Source organism: Ochotona curzoniae, unplaced genomic scaffold, assembly GCF_017591425.1.
Source record: "Ochotona curzoniae isolate NIBS_2020 unplaced genomic scaffold, NIBS_Ocur_1.0 contig_54, whole genome shotgun sequence".
In the NCBI taxonomy this organism is placed as follows: Eukaryota; Metazoa; Chordata; class Mammalia; order Lagomorpha; family Ochotonidae; genus Ochotona; species Ochotona curzoniae.
The window spans coordinates 1,351,926-1,374,468 of record NW_024466464.1 but is presented as its reverse complement, the minus strand read 5'-3'; the positions used below and the strand labels follow the sequence as shown (position 1 = coordinate 1,374,468).

The following is a 22,543-nucleotide window of genomic DNA, read 5'->3' as shown; positions in this document are numbered from 1 at the left end:
TAGCCGCTAGGCCATGGCGCCAGGCCCAGAAAATAAGTTAGAGAGAGGGGTGGAAGAGGGCGGGCCAGCATTGTTGCATTGCATTGTTGCACTGTGATGATGTCACACCGTGTTAGTGACACTGGTGTTGCACGAGGGCCACTTGAAGTCCTGCTTACTCCATTTGTGATGCAGCTCTCTGCTAATGCGGAAGGTGGCCTAGGTACTTGGTTCACACACATGGGAGACCTGCATCATTTTCCAGGGTCCTGGTTTCCAGCTGGCCCAGTAAGAGCCCCGTGATCATCTGAGAAGTAAACCAGTGGGTGGAGACTCTCTCTCTCCCATAGTCTGTCACTCTGCTTCCACAACGAAGTTAAAAAGAAAATCCTCAAAACTGAAGGAAAAACGTCTTTCCAACGTAGGGTAAATGTGAACACAACGCAGACACTCACACATACACAGAGATAAGAATCCTGAGCTTGGGCCCGGCGGCGTGGCCTAGCGGTTAAAGATCTCGCTTTGAACGCCCTGGGGTCTCATATGAGCACTGGTTCTAATCCCAGCAGCTCCACTTCCCATCCAGCTCCCTGCTTGCGGCCTGAGAAAGCAGTAGAGGACGGCCCAAAGCCTTGGGACCCTGCACCCGTGTGGGAGACCCGGAGGAAGTTCCTGGATCCTGGCTTCGGATCTGCATAGCATCGGCCATTGTGCTCACTTGGGGAGTGAATCATCGGATGGAAGATCTTCCTCTCTGTCTCTCCTCCTCTCTGTATTCAATAAAATCTTAAAAAAAAAAAATCTGACTTAAGACACAGACACATGGGCTATCTGTGTACTCTCATCTAAATCAGCTGTGCTACTTGCTGCTTTACCTCGGCACAGGAAGAAGGGGACCAACATTTCCCAAATTTCTACCTGCCAGCCATGTAAAGTCACTGAAGTAGCTCTGTGGCCAGGCGCCAGGCTGGCGGTTTGAACTTGCTCCCCCATGGCACACTCAGTGGCCCCCAGGGCACACTCAGGGGCCCCCAGGGCACACTCAGAGCCCCCCAGGGCACACTCAGAGGCCCCCAGGGCACACTCAGAGGCCCCCCAGGGCACACTCAGCGGCCCCCAGGGCACACTCAGAGCCCCCCAGGGCACACTCAGCAGCCCCCAGGGCACACTCAGAGGCCCCCAGGGCACACTCAGAGGCCCCAGGGCACACTCAGAGGCCCCCAGGGCACACTCAGAGGCCCCCAGGGCACACTCAGAGGCCCCCAGGGCACACTCAGCAGCCCCCAGGGCACACTCAGAGCCCCCCAGGGCACACTCAGCAGCCCCCAGGGCACACTCAGAGCCCCCCAGGGCACACTCAGCAGCCCCCAGGGCACACTCAGGCCCCCAGGGCACACTCAGGCCCACCACTTACATAGATGTCCTGTACTTGATGTCGTCCTTCTCGGCCAGCTCTTCACAGGTGAGGCCGTTGTGTTCTTTCCAGAGCCCTTGGCACTTTCTACAAGTTTCCTGGGACAAAGCAGAGACACAGAGATTTCCTGGTCAGTGGGGGAGCATGGACCGAGCTGCTGACCTTCTGGAGGACCCCACCCTGTTCGCAGGTGTCCCTAGAGAGGAGGGAAGTGTTAGGAGAAAACACATGCTTGGTTTTCTATCTTAGATTTAAAGGAAGAGTTGCAGCCATCCCGATAGGATATGCTTCTAAAACAGTATTAAGCTACTTGCAGAAACAAAAACCAAAAACCAAAAACCAAAAACCAAAACAGCGCGCACACACACACACACACAAACACACACGTAACAAATAAATAAATAAATAGCACTGTGGAAAAAAAAAATAAATACAGCCCTGTGAAGCACCTGGGGATAGGGTCTGTCTGGATCTTTCCAGCCTCCTGCAGGCCCTCTGCCCTTGGAGTGCTCTGGCCCAGACACTGCCCCTAAACGCAACAATCGTCCGGTTTAGGACCCCCAGGGTGCCTGAGTCAGCCATCATTCACAAGCACACACACCACACATCAAAGGATGACTTCAACTCAACATGCAATTGCTTAAAAGTTACGTTCTATCAGAAGCCTTCATAGTTTACAAGATTTTTGCCTACGAACCAGAGACTATCCCAAACCAATAACAAGAACTGAAACAAACACCAATTCAACGATCAGATGTCCCGGAAGTCACAACCTTCATGACTACAATGAGGAAAAGGAGTTGTGAGCTTTAACTGGGACCTGACCCAGTCTGGGGAGGGCTGGAGGAAGTGCAGCCCAGGATCCGAAAGATGAGTCAGAGATAACCAGCTGGGCTGGCCAGCGGAGCAGCAGCAGGGGAAGGCTCTGGCAGACAAAGCTGGGCAAGCCTGGTTCCTGCAGCCTGACTGCAGTGAAAACAGGCCGGCCAGGCCTGCAGGGGCTGGTCCACATGGGCCCACAGTGTGAAACGACCAGGTCGATCTTTATCCTCAGAGTGCTAGGAAGCCAACACAGGGCACCAGGCACAGCAATAACATGATCGGGTCTGGGGTTCTGACAGATCCCTCTGGGTGGGACACAGAGTGCAAGGTAAGCAAAGACAGTGGAGGCACTGGAAAACCAACCCGCGGAGGGATGAAGAAGGCCCAGCTGGAGGCAGATGAGGATGTGGGGAAGGTGACCGATTAGAAACTGAGGGAAGCAAGGTTGGCCTGCTGGTGACAGATGGCCTGGTCTGCAAGCGAGCAGACAGGGTCTCTGGTTTATGCCACCGCAGACCACAGTGACAACAGTGGGGTTTTGGGCACAGAGGGGCAGGTGTGAAAATGCCCAGTGTAATCTGGGTGGTGACGACACAGGGGCCAGCGGGCACCCTGAGGAGTTGAAGTCGGGTGAGAGACTGTGAGAGGTGTACCCAGTCCTCAGAACACCTGCACTGCTGACCCCACCGCGACTGAGCAGCACAAGGGTGCACGTGCGACTGCTCCTACACAGAAAGGCACGGGTAGGGCAGGCAGTCTAGATGAAAGGTCCCAAAAAGGATGCCCAAGGACCTGGTGATGTGACAGGTGGGTAGGGGTGAGACTTCACTGCAGGCCCCCTGCACTATCTAATGAAACCAGCAACACCTGAGAAGCTGAGACCCTGGACGGCCCTAAGGCGGATGTTACCCATAGGCGATAGGGAGCGAGGCTGAGGGGGCTGAAGAGTTGACGGACAGCCATGCTTAAGACCACTGTTTTGGCTCTGGCACCGTGGCTCGCTGGTAAATTCTTACTTTACAAGCACCAGGATCCCATATGGGCGCCAGTTCATGTCCTGGCTGCCCCACTCCAGCTCCCTGATCGTGGCTTGGGAAAGCAGCGGAAGACAGCCCAATTAGCTGGGACCCTGCACCCACGAGGGAGACCCCAAAGAGGCTCCTGGCTTTGAATCGGCTCAGCTCCAGCTGTTGGGTCCATGTGGGGAGTGAACCAGTGGATGGAAGATCTTTCTGTCTCTTCTTCTCTCTGTAAATCTAATGTGCCTTTCCAATAAAAATAAGTTTTAAAACAAACACTGCCCCGGTGCCATTCTTGGGCTTACGAACAGCATCCCACTCAGGTGACCCAGAGTCCACGCAGTTATTATTATTGTTATCTGAGGTGCGTTTCTCTGAAAGTCAGAGTTACATAAACAAAGGGAGAGAAGAGAGCGCATCCACTGGTTAGTCACACTCTCCACACGGCTGTGAACAGCCAGGCCTGGGCCTCACGCAAGCCAGCCAGGAGCTTCATTCAGGACTCCCACAAGGCTGGCGGGCACCCAAATACTCGGGCCATCCTCCTTTGCTTTCCCAAGGCCATCGGAAGGGAACTGGACTGGAAGTGGAGCAGCCAGGACATGCACTGGTGCCCACATAGGATGCTAGTGTGGCAGCTGGTGGCTTTATGCACAGGACGACTCCAGCCCTAAGGAGTGTTTAATTATTATCCCCCAAAATGCTCAGCAGCACAAAGCTCATTAAAAAAAAAGAAAAGAAAAAAAGCCCTGGCGCCCGACTATTCCAGGAATCTGGTGGATAAACAACAGCTGGAGAATAGATGGGCTGGTATTTGGAACTTAACTTCAAAACAATGCTCAGCCAGCCACCCGCCAGGAGGCAGGAACAGCAGTCCCCACACAATGCACAGCGTTAGGTCACGTTTTAGCACTGGGGGTGGGGGCTGCCAGCCAAGCAGAGCCCTCAACCCTGAGGGCCTCCAGGAAGTCCTCCAGACCACCTGAAAAGGCACCCTGAGAGCAACAGAAGCATTAGATAAGAGACAATGAAACCACAATTAAAAGGTAAGGCAAACAAACAGCGGGCTGGGGAGAGCAGCATCCAGGCTCTGCATCTAGGCCCTGCGTCCAGGCTCTGTGTCCAGGCCCTGCGTCCAGGCCCCGAGTCCAGGCCCTGCGTCTAGGCCCCGAGTCCAGGCCCTGAGACCAGGCCCTGCGTCCAGGCCCTGCACGGCTGCCAGGTTTACAACGTGCCCTCTGCCCACAGTGTCTGTTTCAGTGTCATCACCCTCTCGCAGGGCATTAGCACTTCCAGGACACGAGGGACAGCACATCCTGCCTATCCAACCCACGGGGGCCACAGCTCCCCATCACCTTGTGTGTCTTGCACAGGCAGGAGCAGTGAGGGCGGTGAGGAAAGCACACACTGGCCAGCCTGGCCAGCCCTGCACACCAGGCAGCCTGCTGGCCAGGTTTTGGCCTGTCCACTAGCCATCCACGCGACAGAAAGAGCTTGCCCTCCATCACTGCCGTCACTGCCATCCCAGGCAATGGCGCCGACGGTGCCCACACTGGAGACTTCACTCATTTGGCTTACAGCCTTGCTTCAGAAGCAGGACACTGCAAACTCCCTCAGGGCCAGTGCTGGGGCTCAGCAGAACAACCCTCCGTCCGAGCAGCAGCATCCGGTACAGGTGCTGGTCCTAGTCCTGGCTCCGCTGTTTCGGCTCCAGTTCATTGCTTGTGGCTCAAGTCCTTGGTCCCCTGCAGTCATGTGAGAGACCCGGAAGAAGCTCCTGGTTCAGCCCCAACCTTTGCAGTTAACTGGGGCATGAACTAGCAGATGGAAGATCTCTTGCTCCCTATCTCTCTAACTCTGCCATCCCAACAAAAATACTCTCTAAAAATAAATAAATAAATAAATAAATAAATAAATACTCCCTCACTGCCTCTGGTGAAACCTCCAGCTGTGGTCCAGGGGAGGGGATGGACTGCTGACCAGTCACCAGGCTGTGGTGGATCCAAATTTAACTGGAACGCCCAGTTCCGTGCTATGTCCTCTGAGGTCAGTGAGAACATCAGCCCCCAGAGCTCAGCTAAGCGAAGCCAAGCTAAGAGACGAGGTCCAGGCACCTGCAAACTGCAGGGACCACAGGGTTGTCGGCCTACCAGCCACCTACGGGTTCTGGTTGTCAGTCACTGGCCCAGTCCACTTCCAGGTGAAAATGACAGGTGGACAGCAGGCAGGGAGACATTGATTTAAGATGCTGAAAACAGATAACGCGACAGATGTCAGATGCCTGGAGCAGACTGGGGTGCTTGCTCCGCTCACAGAGGAAATCTAATCACGACTAGTTCTCCTGGGTCTCCTTGCTCAGTTGGTCCTCAAGGCGTTCATGGTCTAAGGGGTCACAGGTCTGAGCAAAGCAAAAGCAGGGGCGCTGAGGGCAGCGGGTCCAAGGGCCTGTCCTTCAAAAGGTGGAAGGAGACAAACACCCACACAAATCATGAGGCATTTCCCCCGCCTGATCCCTGTCTGCTTCTGAAGTGCCTTTCCCGGCTGTGTGGTCACCAAACCCCACAGCTCACTCGGACACTTCACACTGAAAGCTTCAACAGTGACATATATTCAATAGATTAGCATTGTTGATTACAAAAGCTCTTCACGTTAAACACAATCATTTTAATGTTTGATTTCCATCACCCCATTCTTTAAAATGTTCTGTTTGTTTCGTGCTTGTGTCAGCAACAGCAGTACACGCTGTAACTTACACAAACTCACAGCTCTACACCCAAGTTTTATGATCAATGAGCAGGCCAAAGGTTCTGAGTCTGCTTCCAACACCGCAAAGTTGCAGAAAGGTCACAGACAGTGAAGGGCAGTCCTGCTTGTCACAAACACCTTGTCGGCCTGGACAGGCTGAGAGCAGGAGCAGGCCAACAGGTAACCGAGTGAGGGGTGGAGTGGTGCTACGCAGGGCAGGCTGAGCCCTGGAGGGCTTTGCTTCTCACCCACCTTCCTGCTGACGTGCGCTCTGGGAGGCAGTGAGGGACGCCTCTGTCCTTCTGCCTTGCAAACAGAACTTGGGGCAGACAAGTGAACGAGCTATGAAGAGGTGAGTGTGAGGAGTTGTGGTTTCTGCCTGGGGACACCACTGAGGCTGGCGGGAGCACCAATGCAGCCAGGATGCTGAGCAGTTCTGTGAGGGGGAGCAGGCCGACTTGAGTTAATTCCAGATGAGCTCACTGTCCCCTCTCTCTGCCCTCCCCACATCCGCTACTTCTGCACTTGTACCTGTTATTTCTGCATGACAGATTTGTGCATATTATCTCTATCTCTTGTGAGAGATGCTGAGTTTGCAGCAATAAGCCCTTCGGACTCCAACTCACATTCTAGTGAAGAACACAGACGCTGTGCAAACAGCACCGGAAGTTATCACCATGGCGGGGCATCTCCAAGGCGAGCCCTGCCTGTGAGTGTGCAGCAACAGGCGTCACAGGCTGCAGAGGAGCTATGGCCAGATGAACAGCAGCCGGCAGTGCAGCAAGCAGGAAGAAGACCTGGGCTGTTTGAGGCTCCGGGTGGGAGAGCAGAGCCGAGGGACCAGGCCAAGCAGGAAGCTGGGCCCCAGGGAGACCTCAGGAGGCGTTTGAAGGGTGTACAGTGGGACAGTCTGACCTGCCATTTCCAAAGACCATCGTGGCTGCTGGTGGTTGGAAAGCAGGGGGGTTACTGGCCCGCAGACAAGGCACAGGTAAATGGGGTTCTGAGACTGAGTCCTCGAATCGGGATCTGATTTCTTGGTTAGACCTCCTCGAAGTCCTCCAGAAATAAGGCCACCAGCAGCTTTCTACTTTCCAACTGAACCAGCCATGCCAACAGAGCCTGGCAGGGGTCAGCATGGCTGATATGTGACAGGAAAAATGGTAACACAGCTGCCTCTTTCTGTCCAGAAAAAAAAAAAAAGACTATGTTTTATGAAGGAACCTTCTCATTGCTTTGATTTTAAAGTTGGCCATTTATTGTTTTGGCTTTTACAGCGAGTCGCCCACTGCTGCATTGTGCACTGGGAGCACCCTCATGGAAGGTCCCTTCTTCCTGCAGCCCCGCCCAGGGTTTCTGCACACTTTTCTGAGACAGAAATGAGAGCTTTTAGGCCTGGAGGACCCAGGTTGCACGGCATGCACATCTTGCAACACTGAGAAAGAATGGACCATCACCCTAGTGTTTTCTTAAGTGAATGTGAGTCAGAGTCAAGCTATGTCGGCCAAGGCTGCAGGGCTCTGTCCTGCTCTGCGCATTGCCCTCCCGGGCCTGCGAATGCTCCCGCTACCGGGACTCACAAGAACAGGTTATTGTTTGCTGAGAAGCCGAGGGCATGAGGCTATGAGACAAGCCGGAGGTTACAATGGCATCTTGTGTAGGCGACCACAGAGGGACAATGGCGTGGCGACGTGGAAGCGAGTGCCAGGGTCTGAGGCGAGAGGCGTGCCGGCCCTGCAGCTGTGAGCACCCGGCTTCCCTGAGCCACCTGCAGAGCCGGGAAAGGCCCGGGAAGAGGCAGGATGGGGCATAATGACAGGAATCGGACACGTGCGAGGAAGGAGCTACTCCTGCCACCTCTAGCCGGTGGCCTGTCTGGCACAGCAGCAGAAGGAAGTGTATTTTTAGATTTCTATTCTCTGCAGACACAGCCTGGCTCCCTGTGAGCTTTCAATGACTGTCACTCCCTCGGTCAGCCCGGGACCCTTCCTCAGAAACACTCCTCAGAAGTGGCCAGGGTTGTGACTAGTCAGATTTTCAAGGACACAGCTGGAGACTACCACGCCCCAGGCCGCTCTGGGTCACAGCAGTGTTCCCAGTGATAACGGGGAAGGGAGCAGCAACTTCTGCACTGGGTGCAATCAGAGCAGCCGGCCAAATCCTCGCCCCCTTCGACCCATCCGCGAGCCCTACCCCGCCTCCCCTGCTCTCATCTCAGCCAAGTAATCGCACTATATGAGGAAGCCCGCGTCCTCCTTGAGTCAGTGTTCAGGCTCGGCGGGCCGACAAAGAAATAACCCTAAAGACGATGGCGAGTCCTGAGAGCGAGTGGAGCCACGCGACGAGTTTGTCAGGGAAGCTCTGGGACCGAGGTGGCAATTCAGCTCGGTCCCGCAGGCAGTGTGGTAGCAACACAGGCAGAAAAGTGGCACGACGCAGGCAGGAGAGAAAGCTCCAGCTCACAGGGGGTTTGTACCAGCTGGCACCTGGAGCCAGCGTTGTTGGCCCCTTGCCAGTGTCCATACCCCCCCTTCAATGTCCACACAGCATTCTGCCTAGAATGTTCCTTCTCTGACACGGCCTACTCGTTCGTTTTCATTTCCAATAGGTGGGGGAGTCTGGGCGGAAGCTGGGGCTCTCACAGGCTGACCCACACCACGGGCTGAGCGGGACGACGGCCGCAAAGACACTGCAGGTGCCTCCGCACGCGTCACAAAGGCAGCCCCACCGGCCCCATGCACTGCACGTGGGGTCAGAGGCACCCGGAGCCCTCAGCAGGCCTAGCTCTTCTCCCAAAAGCACACTACCTTCCTCGCTACCGAGTTTTCATATTCCTAATGATGCAAGGCAGGGCTTTATGGGATGAAGTTACGTAAGACACTGGGTGAGGTTAATCCACTTAAGCCTTGAGCATGTGGCTCTGCCTCTCCCGCAAGGGCACTAGCTGCCACGTGCCAATGCCAACTGCTCACAGACAGCCGGAAAGCGCTGCACACACTTCAGTAACACTGCTGGTGTCCAGTGCTCATCTCACGGGTCCGTCTGGTGCTGCTGCTGGAACAGCCTGGCTTTCTTCGGGGTGCCCTCAGGGGCTGTGGAAGGTCAGCCACTGACTGCAACCAGTGTTCTCCACGGCCTCTCCACACCCCCGGACAAAGCTGGCCCACCTGGCGCAGCTCCGAGGACAGCGCTTCCACCTGAACTGGTGAACGGAGCACACACAGCTCCGATGATGCCACAGCTCTCTCAGCAAACTGCTCCTCTCAGGAGACCTTTCTCGTTTCCTCAAAGTACAGCACCAGAAGAGCTCTCCATTTCTAAACCAGGAACAGCTCTGGGACCCGAGGAAGCTGCACACCCTCGTCCTGCAGGCTTTGCGCTGTTCTTCAGTTTTTTCTGATGTTCTTGTGGATGTATACACTAAAAACACTGTGGCATGTGCACTGGATGGACCCCGTCGCTTCCGTGCACAGAGCAGCTGAGGAGGCCAGCCCTTCTGGCCCCGAAGTCCCTCAGGATTAGGTGACCAATTTGGTTCCTGTGGCAGTGCTGCCCCCTAGGGGTGGAATGCTGTAAGCCAAGGCGAGCCTGAGAACGGGCCGGCCCGGCATCCCAGCCTCCCCGGCATCCCAGCCTCCCCGGCATCCCAGCCTCCCCATGACCTGCCTGCTTTTCTGAGGAAAAGTAACAGTAAAGCCCTTCTGGAATAAATGCAAGGTCAATTTCAACAGAGTAACTGCAAACAGAAATATCAATTCCTTTAAAGCAGTTACAATTCTGACAGTTTTTCTCCAATGCCTGCTTAATAGGGACTTTAATCAGGATGTGGACATTTATGCAGTTAAAAAAAACCTCAGGGCCCGGCGCCATGGCCTAGTGGCTAAAGTCCTCACCTTGAACACGCCTGGATCCAATATGGGCGCCGGTTCTAGTCCCGGCAGCTCCACTTCCCATCCAGCTCCCTGCCTGTGTCCTGGGAAAGCAGTCGAGGACGGCCCAAAGCCTTGGGACCTGCACTCGCGTGGGAGGCCTGGAAGAAGTTCCTGGTTCCCGGCTTCGGATTGGTGCAGCACAGGCTGTTGTGCTCACTTGGGACGGAAGATCTTCCTCTCTGTCTCTCCTGTCTGTGTATCTGACTTTGTAATAAAAATAAAATAAATCTTTAAAAAAATTCAAAGGCAAATATTGAATTCTTAGCAAGGCTCCGGGTCTTGTACTAGGCATTAGAAAAAAAGACTTTAGCTGCTAGGTTACTGCACTGGGCCCTGTTCTAGGCACTTTAAAGTGATCCAAACAAACCCCTGCCTCCTGGAAGTCGCTCTAGAGGACAGGAGACACGACACATTCAGCAAAATACAGACACGACTCCAAGTGCTTAGACAGGATGTTACCTAGCGGGTGCTCAGAGAACTTCCAAGGAGCACCTGTGACGCCTGGGACGAAGCACCCAGACCAGGGAGAGGCTCCAGCTGCAGAATGCTGCCTGGTAGGGGCTGCTAAACATACAAGGAAACAGCTAAAGCCACGCCCCTGACAAGGTTCTACAAACGGCCCCCTTCGCTGAACCCCTCTCAAGGAGAGCTCTCGGGCCAGGGGCTGTCTCCGCAGGCCAGCCTGTGTGCCTGGGCCCCAGGAGCGTGTCCTCACAGCACGGAGAGGCCAGGAGAGCGTAGGCTGTGACTAAGCACCTACCAAAGGCATTTGCTCACTGCGCGTGGGGGGCCCCCAGAACACTACAAGTCTGTGGACCCAGCACTGCTGCGACCACGGATTCAGTGTTTCGTGAGGTGCATGACTGGAGGCTGGAAAACAATGACCCAGAGTGCATTCTGTGCGTCAGGTATCTGCCTTGCATAGATCTTAGACAAGCACGTGTGCATTAACTTATGGTGATTTCTACTTACAGATGAAGTTAGGAACTTGGGATTCATTGACTGATTCAAAAACCAGGAAGCGGAAGCTGCTGCTGTGGCATCTGTGATGTTTACACAGTCAGGAAGGATGCATGCCCGTGTGGCGAGGAAAGGGGCTGAGCAAGTGTTTGCGATCCCCTTCCCCTTCCTGTGTCTGGGGAGAGTGGGGAGTGTGCGTGTGTGTCTGCAGTCGCCCGGTCAGTTCTGTCCCCAGCTCCATCTCATACACAAACCAAGGGATGCTGAGGCCCAGCCCATGCCTGCGTCCTACGCACACAGCAGAAACTGCAGCCCTTACTAGCGCCCCCCACAGGTGAACCCTCAGTGCCAGTTCCTGCGCCTGCCTTTGCATACAGCTGACTGGCCCAGTCCACCGGGCATCCCGCCTGACCACGCCCAGTATCCAGTCCACACTCACGCTAGCGGGTGCCACTGCCTGTCCAGCCAGGCCCACCCCCAGCCTTGGTTCCCACGCCCACCAGCCCACAGGAGGGTTGCCCACAATATCCCTACTAGGCTCACTCCCAGCCCCAGATCTTGTACTTTCCAGGTGTGAACTATCATAATACTGGTCTATCATAACAGAGTGTTGGCTGGGGCGATTGTTTTTAAAGGTTTTTATTTATTCCTTTATTTATATTGGAAAGTCAGATACACACAGAGGAGGAGAGACAGAGCAAGATCCTCTGATGACTCACTCTCCAAGCAGCCATAATGGCTGGAGCTGTGCCGATTTGAAGCCAGGAGCCTACAGCCTCCTCTGGATCAGCCACGTGGTTGCAGGGTCCCAAGGCTTTGGGCCGTCCTCGACTGCTTTCCCAGGCCACAGGCAGGGAGCTGGTTGGGAAGTGGGGTTGCTGGGATAAGAACTGGCTCCCAGATGGGATCCCAGCGTGTTTAAGGCGAGGACTTTAGCTACTACACTACCACGTGGGGCCCACTATTATACTTTGGATCCAGTTCCTTTACTGGGTCTTGGAAGGGAGTGGATGACGGCCCAAGTGGTTGGGCCTCAGCCACCTATGTAGGAGACCAGGATGCAGGTCTTGGCTCCTGGCTTTGGCCTGGCCAACACTTGGCTTTGGGGCTATTTAAGGAATAAGTCAAAGGTAGGGTGATCTTGTCTCTGTCTTTCCTTGTCGCTCTCTTCAATCAACAAACGAGTTAACAAGTAAACCACAAACTGATTTTCAAAAGTATCAGAGGGGCCCTTTCCCATGACAGGGACTTAGCCCTACTTCCCATTACCCCAGACATGACTGTGTTAATGAAGAACAATGTGCTGAAGAACCTAGGCCTTTTCTGCCTTTTGTGATTCTGCCTTAATGGCTTGGCTGGGGGCTGTGTGAACCTCGAGCCTGATAGTCTACGTGACACCCGGCAGGACACCTGGCAGGTTCCGTAGGCAGACCACTCCTCAGGAAGGAGGTACCTGGTGTCTGATAAGACTCACAGCCCAATAGCTCATCGATTTGTACTTTTTGAAAGTTGCTTGTTTCAAATCCACCAATAGAAGCCTGCTAAATCATGACTGTATAATTAACAGCCCGAAATGTGTAAGAACTGGGGGGCTTGGGCTCTCTTCTCTCTTGCGCTTCTTTTTGTCCTCCCTGTGGATCCTAGCAGCCTCGGCTGTGGCTGCCCCGCCCCCGCCCAGCCATGCTGGGCTGGGGGAGGTGGCTGGGATACCTAGGCTAACCTGAATAAACCACCTTTTTGCCTCAGCACCGACTTCAGACTTGATGATTATCTGGGGATTTCAAAAATCCGGCACAACAGTGCGAGCAGTAAGGAGCAGGAGCAAGGCCAGCCTAGGCCAGGACAGATCTAATAACAGATCATCGCCAACTGTCAAGAAGAAACACTGTTCCATTTAGGACAGAGGCAAGCCCAGGCAGATCCTGGGTTACCCCTGGCTTACCAGCCAGGAATCTGGATATGCAATAGTAGTTGGCAAATACATTACAGCCCTGCTTGGCCTCCATTGTCATGGCCCTGAGGGGAAGCCGCAGACATCAGGAAGCCAGCTTGGATGTGGCCACCTGAGCCTCCTGGCCCTGCCTGGGCTGGCAGGGCTGATGAGGCAGGGAGGGAAGCCTCTCGGGTCATCCACAGCAGAGGGAGGAGGAAGTTTTGTTTTACTTGCAGGTCCTCTGTGGCAGTACTGTCCTGGGAGCTTTCGATTCAGCTCCCTGCTGATGTGCCTGGGAGCAACAGAGGATGGTCCAAGTACTTGGTCTTTGAACCCATGTGGGGGACCCAGATGATGCTCCTGGCTCTGGGCTGGCCCAGCTTTGGCTGATGTGGCCATTTGGGGGAGTGAACCAGTGGATGGAACTGTGCCTTTCCAATAAAAATACATCTCTGAAAGAGGCAATAGCATTTTTCATTTTCTCAGTCATGCATGATGGAATACTTTGGCTCCATAATTCAGTTCCTTTCTGGTGACTCAGTTTTTGGTCACGATGTTACCAACCCACTCCGGGCTTAACCTGGGGAATCCAATGGGCCTAGGGCAGTCAGTCCCTGCCCCGAATTTCTTAGGTGTCCGGGTCTTGGGAGAACCTGTCAGTCCCAGTCAGATGGTGTCTCTCCCTCGAATGATGGCAGCCCCTCACAGCTGCTGTTTCTTTCTTGCTTTTAAATATCAGAAAGTATTAGCACTTTTTAAAAAGATTTATATTTATTTTTATTGGGAAGGCAGATATACGGAGAGGAGGACCAGAGAGGAAGATCTTCGTCCGCTGATTCACTCCCAAAGTGGCTGGAACAGGGGGAGATGAGCTGATCTGAACCCAGGAGCTTCTTCACCCTCGCGGGTCCAGGGTCCCAAGGCTTTGGGTCGTCCTCAACTGCTTTCCCAGGCCACAGGCAGGGAAATGGATGGGGAGCAGGACTGCTGGAATTTGACCCAGTGCCCATATGGGATCCTGGTGCGTACAAGACGAGGATTAGCCACTAGGCTACCGTGCAGGGCCCCCAGCTGCTGTTTCTCTGCCTGGCTCATGGACTTGCTTTTCTGCCCCATCTCTCTGTTGAGGATCAGAAACCCAGATAAGGAAACATTTTAGAACTGGGTTCAAAATGAGAACACACTGACCTGAAGGCAATTCAAGGGTTCACCACTGAGGTGAGCAGGAACTGTAACTATTTCTGGGGCCTCAAAGGTTCTCCAGAGTAGCTCCTGATGAAGAGAGGGGCAGAAGTGAAGCATTCCTCCCAAGCATCCCTGTGCTAACCTGAGCTGGCTTGGCCTTGCTCGGCATGGGGACTGCAGGAACACCAGCAGGGCAGTCCCCTCACCTCACAGGCCACACGCTCCTAGGGCGCATCTTTCAGTCCAGGCAGAGCACCGCTCTGACTAACACCAGTTTCCAGTGAAGGCAGAGGAGAACAATGTGGGCACGTTCCTTCATTCTGAGCTGATAAGCCTTGCTCCCATGAGGACGCAATCAGTTCTGACCAACAGGCTTTCTCACAGAGAGGGGAAGACAGGCCCTTCGCAGTCTCAGAGCGGGCACCCACCTGCCATCAGGCTCATCCCAAGTGGTTAGCGCACATGGTTTGTCAGTAGTTGTCAGTGTGATTTTAAGCAGCAGTATACTCAAGTCAACAGAAAACCGAAGAAACCAAGGCAAGGAAGACACCAGAGGCTCAGGATCTGGACTGGGTAGGAAGCCGCAGGCCTGGCAAAGAGGCCACGGGCACAATCAGGCCTTCCTGGTTTTCCCCACAGGAATACAAGAGCAACCACAGGTGGTTGGGACTACAGCCGAATGATAATTCCACTCAGATTTCAGGAACTCACCTTGGAAAAGCAGGAACACAGCTGTAAGCAGCCCTGGACTCGAGGAGAAGAGAGGCATTCTTGTAGAACACATGGAGTGTTTAATGTTGCTTTTGGCGGTGAGCGTGGGGAGGCGTAGTTTGAGATGCCCGTGACATCCCAGACCTGCAGCCCTGGAGCAGGGCGCAGCTCAGGCAGAAAGAAGCTATTTAGAGCCATAGACCCGATGGAACCAGAACGCCTTAGCTGCCTGTGCCACCAGCATCCCATGTGGCTCCCTGCCAATGCGCTCAGGGAAGGAAGCGCAGGATGGCCAGGTGGGAGACCTCCAAAGAGTGCCTGACTCCTGGCTTCAGCCTGGTCCAACCCTGGCCCTTGTGACCATTTGGGAGTGAACCAAACGATGCTAGATCCTCCTTCTCTATCTGTCCTTCCATCTCTTAGTGCTTGTGAAAAAGAGAGGCTCTAGACACAGAGAAAAAGAAACAGGAAACATTGTTAAGTAGCATGTACTCCTAAAGCATCTGTCAGATGCCAAGGTAATAGGGGCAAACTGACAGGAGCTGGGGACGGCAATCCGGGCCATGTCCCTCGGATGGTTAATAGGACAGCCATCTCTCTCCTGCTCCTTGTATGACTGCTTACCTGTAAGACTCTGGTGAAGTCTTGTAAAAATTTGATTTAAGATAAAACTACTAATTTGGGGTTGGGGTCGTGGCATAGCATGCTAATTCTCAGCTTGCAGCACCAGCATCCCAGTGGGCACTGGTTCTAATCCTGGCTGTTCCAGTCCTAATCCAACTCCCTGATCACGGCCTAGGAAAGCAGTGGGTTCCCTAATCCGCTGTTCGGACACCTGCACACACATGGGAGACCTGAAGACACTCCTGACTTCCAGCTTTGAACTAGACAAGCTCTGGCCTTTGCACCATTTGGAAAGTGAACCACAGGATGGAAGAGCTGTTTCTCCCCCTCTCTGATGGCTTCCTGAAACGAGAATCTTCAGTTACAAGTCTGAAAGGAGGAGTGCTAGTGGACGTGATGGGATCAGCGCTGCCTTCCCAGCAGGCCCGGGCTTCTGAGAACCCTGCAGATATGAGCAGTTCCACATGGGAAATTGGTCAAGTCTGAGGTCGCTTGAGGCAAGATTTCTTGGGGGACTCCACGACTGGATCACTGGACTCAGATCCTGGCCACCTGGAAAATCACGAGATGTACAGCCCCACCTTGGAATACATGTACTGGGACTGGACTGTCTCAGTTGCCCTGTGTGGTGGGAGACGTGCTCAGACCCTCACAGGGGACATGACAGCAGCTCACCTAGGCCTTGTCAGACGGAAAGCAGGACAGGCTGGACATTTCTAGCCAAGCTCTGGCAGCAAGTGTCCGTGTGCAGATGCCCTTGGTGGACTCTGTCAACCATCAGACCTCGGGGAGATCTCTCAACCCTGGAGCAACCAAGCAGACAACGCCTCGGAGCGAGCGAGACCGCTCAAATACCACCCTTGGGAAACTCTTCCCCACACCTGGGTCTCTGGGGCCATCATCTAAAGACTACCTCCATCCCAGCGTGTCGATGTTTGGACAGCAAGGAGCGGCCCCGTCCCTTCCTCCCTTGTGGACACGGAAGAAAAAGTCCTAGGCTAAACTCCTCGTCTTACACGCACTGGGATCCCATACGGGCGCCGGTTCTAATCCCGGCTGCTCCACTTCCCATCCAGCTCCCTGCCTGTGGCCTAGGAAAGCAGTCGAGGACAGCCCAAAGCCTTGGGACCCTGCACCCGTGTGGGAGACCCAGGAGAAGCTCCAAGCTCCTGGCTTCGGATTGGCTCAGCTCTGGCCATTGCGGCCACGTGAATCATCATATTAAAGATTTTCCTTTCTGTCTCTCTCCCTCCCTTTATATGTGCCTTTGCAGTAAAAATAAAATCTTAAAAAAAAAAAAAATGATGCCTAGTAAGCTACTTTTCAGAAATTCCTTTTCTTTTTTACAGCAATGTTTTCTGGGCTGGTAACTGGAACGTCCCAGTGGATTCCTGTCCAATTCTGGTCTTCTGGTTCACCTGCTGTCCCCAGCTGCTGCCCAGAACCTTCTAGAACAGGGAAAGGCAGCACAATGAGGTGGAGTGGTGCAGCCTTCACAGAGTGAGATGAACTGGGTTGCTCGTTACTGCTGCGGGCAGGCTCACAGCTCACTCCTCAGGACCAACTCTGATGTGGTGCCTGACGGCTGGCTGTCCCTCAACAGACCACAGGAGGTGGTCGGACGTGACCTCCACACCTCATCACTCTTGTCACCTGTGCTTTTCACTGACAGAGCAGTGGCAACAAGCCAGATGGTCTTTACGGCTGGTTTCTTGTTTCCATGTGAAATCTACGTGTAAGCGGATATGTCAAGTGTGCAGAAAACAGAATTAAGTTTATTTTGATGCACTAAATTGAAATCTACATAGATTTTCACAGTGTAGAGTTTCCAGAGAGTTTTTGAAGACATACCGTGAGGTGAGCAGGAATAAAAGAAGCGAACTAAGGTAGAGCACAGGCAGACTCTCACCCCTACTCACGCCCCCCTCTTACACGCCCCCACTCACCCCTACTCACACGCCCCCCTCTTACACGCCCCCACTCACCCCTCCTCACACGCCCCCACCCACCCCACTCATGCCCCCTCTTACATGCCCCCACTCACCCCTCCTCACACGCCCCCCTCTTACACGTCCCCACTCACCCCTCCTCACACACCGCCCACTCACCAACTCATGCCCCCCTTACACCCCTCCTCACACGCCGCCCACTCACCAACTCATGCCCCCCTTACACCCCTACTCACATGCCGCCCACTCACCCCTACTCACACGCCCCCACCCACCCCTACTCATACGCCGCCCACTCGCCCCAACTCACGCCCCCCTCTTACACCCCTACTCACATGCTGCCACACTCACCCTCACACCCCCCTTACACCCCTACTCACACGCTCCCCCACACTCACCCCTACTCACACGTCCCCCCACACTCACCCCTATTCACATGAGTCCTGAGACACAGACATTTACACTCCTAGTCACACCCCCACAGATCCTGTAGCCTGTTGGAAACCAGTTCTCTCCAGGAATGGATTAGGAGCAGTCTGAGAAGGGACTGTGGGTGGGGTATAAGACTAGAGAGAATGCTGCATTTTTCTTTTTTACAGATTTACTTATTTTTTTACTGGAGAGGCAAATATACTCAGAGAAGGAGAGACAGAGAGAAAAGATATTCCATCTGCTGACTGACTCCCCAAGTGGCCGCAACAGCCAGAGTTAAGCTGATCCAAAGCCAGGAACCAGAAGCTTCCTCCAGGTCTCCCACGCAGGTGCAGGGTCCCAAGGCTTTGGGCCATCCTTGACTGCTTTCCCAGGCCACAGGCAGGGAGCTGGATGGGAAGCAGGACTGCCAGGATTAGAACATGTGCCCATATGGGATCCCGGTGCATGCAAGGCAAGGATCTTAGCCACTAGGCTAGTGCACTGGGCCCTGACTCCAGTTTTTATTCCAGACTCCTTTCTCTCCCCATCTGGACATCTTAATAAGGTATGCAAACTCGAACAGAGCTGCAAAACCCAGGTTCAAGCAGAATCTAGGAAAGCCTGTATGCCAGAACAGCAGAGCTCCGAGCAGCCTGTGCTCAGGGCCAAGCCACTGCCCTGCTTCCTACCAGGTCTGTGCTCCACGTCTCTTGGGCCCACAGTCCTGTCTGCCCGCATCCGCTGTATCTGTGGGGTTGAGAACACAAGCTCCCGAACCGGGGAGGGTGCGATGGACACACGCACGGAGTGGGCAGAATGGCTGAGCCAGCAACAGCTGCTTCCACCTGGGCCCCATTCCTAGGGAAGAGGAAGAACGTTCCAGGTCCAACAACGGGCCCATGGCTCATCGGAGAGCCAATGGCCTTCACTTCCGGGTCCTTCCCCTGTTGCCACTGTCCCACCCTACTATAGTCTGGGCTTGTGACCAGATGTGGGTCCAGCTGGGGTGCCCAAAATGAGACCAGGAACACGGATATAACCTCATTTATGACCTGTTATTTCCTGCAGGTATTGTTCCTTACAAACAAAGCAAAATCACAACAAAACAACTGTAAGAAAGGTCCTGTGGAAGAAACTGAACTAGTGGCCCAGTGCAGTAAAACCCCCTGGCCTCCATAGCCTACTTATGTCTCTAGGATACACTGCTGTGTGTGGCTTCCACGGTGCGCGAAACAGAAACCAATCCATCGGCCGTTGGCACTGTGTCTACACGGAAAGGTGCTCCATGTGGAGCACAAGCACCCAGCCTAGGGAGCACTCACGCCCAGCCTGGGGTCACCACGTGTTGTCCTCTTGCTTGCATCAACAGCCTGGGCAACGCCACCTACACGCACTGAACGAGGGACTGAGGCACGGTTTAGGCACCGCAGGAGGTGACAGCTAGTCACAGACCTATACGTGCTTGGATTTCTTGTCGTTTTATCAAACTTTATCAAGAGTAAGCCAGGTGCCTTAGTGCGGAGCTCTCGCTAAAGCAGAGCTGCCAGGATTCCAGCTGGCACTCTGATAAGGGACGCTAGTGACACCAAGTGGTGGCTTAACCACATGCCATTCAACAGATTATAACAGCGCTGTAGTTTTATACTTTCCACATAATCAATCCACTGCTTACGACTTCAGGTGGCTCTCTCACATCAGAGGAAGTTATTAAGTAGTTCGGGATCTGCCCCACCTTCACGCTGGATACAACAGCCGATCTCACCACATCTTTCTAGAAGCCTTATCTGCATCTCCAGGACAGGAATTGGCAAAGCCCCAGGCAGCTGCCAGAAGCTGGGTTTGGGAGGCTCTGGGGCCCTCTGCTGACTGCTGCTATGTAGCTTCTCACCAGACTGACCAGAAAATGCCTTTCAGAATTCTTTCCATTTTAGAGCCACCTGCAAGGCTTTCAACTAGTTGTAAATGTTCAGGCACAGAGACATGTTCAGTGCAGTTTTCATGTGGTCTCAGCTCCTGCAATCTAAGTGCCTCACCAGGTTTCGTAAGTGAGGACCGACGGGCCCTAGGGAGGGCTGACCAGCCTCACTCACCCTGGCAATCCCTGGCGCTCTAGGCAGACCTGGGCCGTCCACAGTGGCTGCCTAACTCGGAGTTGCTTCACCCCTCCCAGTTTGTTTCCGCACCCATCAAAGGGGCTGAACTGGGCGAACGGGGTGCAGGGTTCAGAGAGAGGACGTTCTCCCAGCTCTGGGCAAGGAAGCTGGCAGCAGCACTGCCCAAGCGCTGTGGCAGGAAACACCCGCCAGCAGGGAGGACTACAGAGGCCACTCTCACCACAGAAGGTGACTGAGGCGAGACAGGACTCACAAATGAAGCAAGACCGAGGCAAGCGGGAGTGTCCAAAGAGTGTCCAAGAGCCGAAGGCCCCTGGGTCACTTGCCAATAACCCTGACCGCGTGGAGCTCAGACACAACCTTGAGCTACCAGAGAATTCCAGAGTGTGGAATATTTTCAAGATTACTGAATAAAGAGAGCCGTGACACAGTAGTGGGAGCAGCCCAGGAGCTGTTACTGATGTGCAGTCTGTGGACCAAGTCTTACTGGAGGTCCTGTGACAAGGACACTGTGGCAGGGGGTGTGTGTGTGCACGCTGTGTGGCCTGTGCTGTGACCTCCCACTGAAGGTGCTAGATGGAGCGTGTGCTCTGTCACTGTCTAGAGACCTGTGGCTTTGGGCAAATCCTTTAGCTAAGTGGTGCTCTCTGGTCAACCTGGCGAGGCACGCAGGTGGTGCTGTGTCATGACACAGGCAGTGGGCTATGCAGACTGCACGTAAGCCTGGAGGACTGAGTGAAGCTGAGCAGGGAGCTGACAGGTCAGTCTAGGCGCTCACCAGAGGTGACCTTCACGCCAGGTGCTGTGGCAATGGACCACAAAGCCAACCAAACCTCTGAAATCAAGCAAGTGAGGGCATCCCCATCATAGTGGATGTGCGCTAGTGGGATGTGCTGTTGCCAGGTATAATTAGAAAAAGGCAAAGAAAACAAAGAAAAATCCCCACAAAACCCCAGAGCATCACTGCTAGAGGAAGTACCCGAGAGTGTTTGCATTTTTACCAGCTCGCCTCATGGGCACGCAAGGGCCTGGGCTGATGCCCGTGACGGACAGAGCCCCCGTCTCGGCCGAGCAGCCCTCTGGTGGAGTGGCCAGAGCCAGGGCAGCAGGGCAGAGCCCCCCAGGCTGCAGCCACCTCACTGTGCAGTGCCGACTTCTGCCTGCAAACTCTCCCTACTTTCAGTCCTGTCTTTAAAGATTTATTTATTTTTATTGCAAAGTCAGATATATATATATATAGAAAAAGAGAGACAGAGAGGAAGATCTTCCATCCAATGATTCATTCCCCAAGTGACCACAGTGGCCGGAGCTGAGCCAATCCGAAGCCAGGAGCCACGAATCTCCTCCAGATCTCCCAAACGGGTGCAGGGTCCCAGTGTTCTGGTCCGTCCTCGGCTGCTTTCCCAGGCCACAGGCAGGGAGCCGGATGGAAAGTGGAGCTGCTGGGATTAGAACTGGCGCCCATATGGGATCCTGGCGCGTTCAGGGCAAAGACTTTAGCCGCTAGACCATGCTACCAGGTCCCAGTCCTGTCTTTAAACCGTGACCATAATTCCCTAAAAAAACAAAATGTCAATCACATCGCTTCCCCTATTTACAAGCACAGATGGGCTTCTGACTGTTAATAGGAAAAAAGACATTAAAAAAGATTTATTTGAAATATTTGAAAGAGTTACAGAGAAAGAGAGGCAGAGACAGAGATCTCCCACACACTGGCTGACTCCTCAGGTGGCTGCCATGTCTAGGGCTGCCAGGCCATCTTCTGCTGCTTTTCCAGGTGCATCATCAGGGAGCTGCATTGGAAACTGGACAGCTGGGCTTGAACTGGCACCACTGGGGTTGCAGGCGCTGCAGGCAGAGGTTTAACTTACTATACAGAAAATGATAAGGTTAAAGCTTTGCACTATATTAACTGCAAGAGCTAAACTTGAAAACACCATCCACTCACCACTCAAGAATACGAGGATGGATCTCAAGGGCACAGCACTCATGGAGCAACCCTAACTGTCCCATAGGAAACAAACGGCGAGCCAAGCGGCAGTGTCTCGGGCAGCAGCACAGCAGGGCTGGACCTGGGCACGTGGTCAGAAGTTGGTGACCTGGAACAGCTCCCAGACTCCATCTCTTCAAAAACGGAGACAACAGAAGAATGGAAAAAAAAAAGAACCTGGCAGAATTTTGTAAATACTAATTTAAAAAGAAAACAAGAGGAGGAGGAGGAAGTTCATGCAGGTAGTCAGTGGCACTGCTAAGGTGTGGCTATCTCTAGATGTGTCAGCAGTGAAGCAGTCGAGTTCCCAGGCCTAAGGTGGGTTGACATCACCCTGTCCTCCGTGTGAGACAGGGCAGAGGCCCAAGACCCCTCACGGGAGCCGCCTGAGCAGACACACACTGCGTCACACACGTCTCTCAGGACGGCACGGGGACAGGCACTGGCCCTAGGCCTGGCTGGGCTGGTCCAGCAGTGCTCTTCACCTTGAGCCCCAGTGCCCCGGGCACTGCCAGGAAAAGCACACACGAGAAGCCAGGGAAATACTTGTACTATTTAATCTCAGGAAAGCCTGTCGGAGTGGGTCCTGCCTCTGATGTGCAGGGGACATCAGGTGTGAGCGGGTTTATCCACAACCACCCAGAGCCTGATTATCAAACACAGACCCAACACCGAAGCAGGTGCCCAGGGATCTGCACTCTGGAAGAAGCCAATGCTGCTTCTGACCCCACCCTCTCTGGCTGCTCACTTCT

The 22,543-nt window shown here is 54.0% G+C and overlaps 1 protein-coding gene across 1 annotated transcript in view; it reads right to left on the bottom strand.

Annotated features, from left to right (window-relative positions):
* RNF216 (ring finger protein 216) overlaps nucleotides 1–22,543 on the bottom strand; it is a 113,121-nt gene that overhangs the window by 22,055 nt on the left and 68,523 nt on the right. Inside the window, exon 14 of the mRNA XM_040990021.1 lies at nucleotides 1,394–1,491. Within this exon, the coding sequence (XP_040845955.1) occupies nucleotides 1,394–1,491 (98 nt within the window). The remainder of the gene's footprint in view (nucleotides 1–1,393; nucleotides 1,492–22,543) is intronic.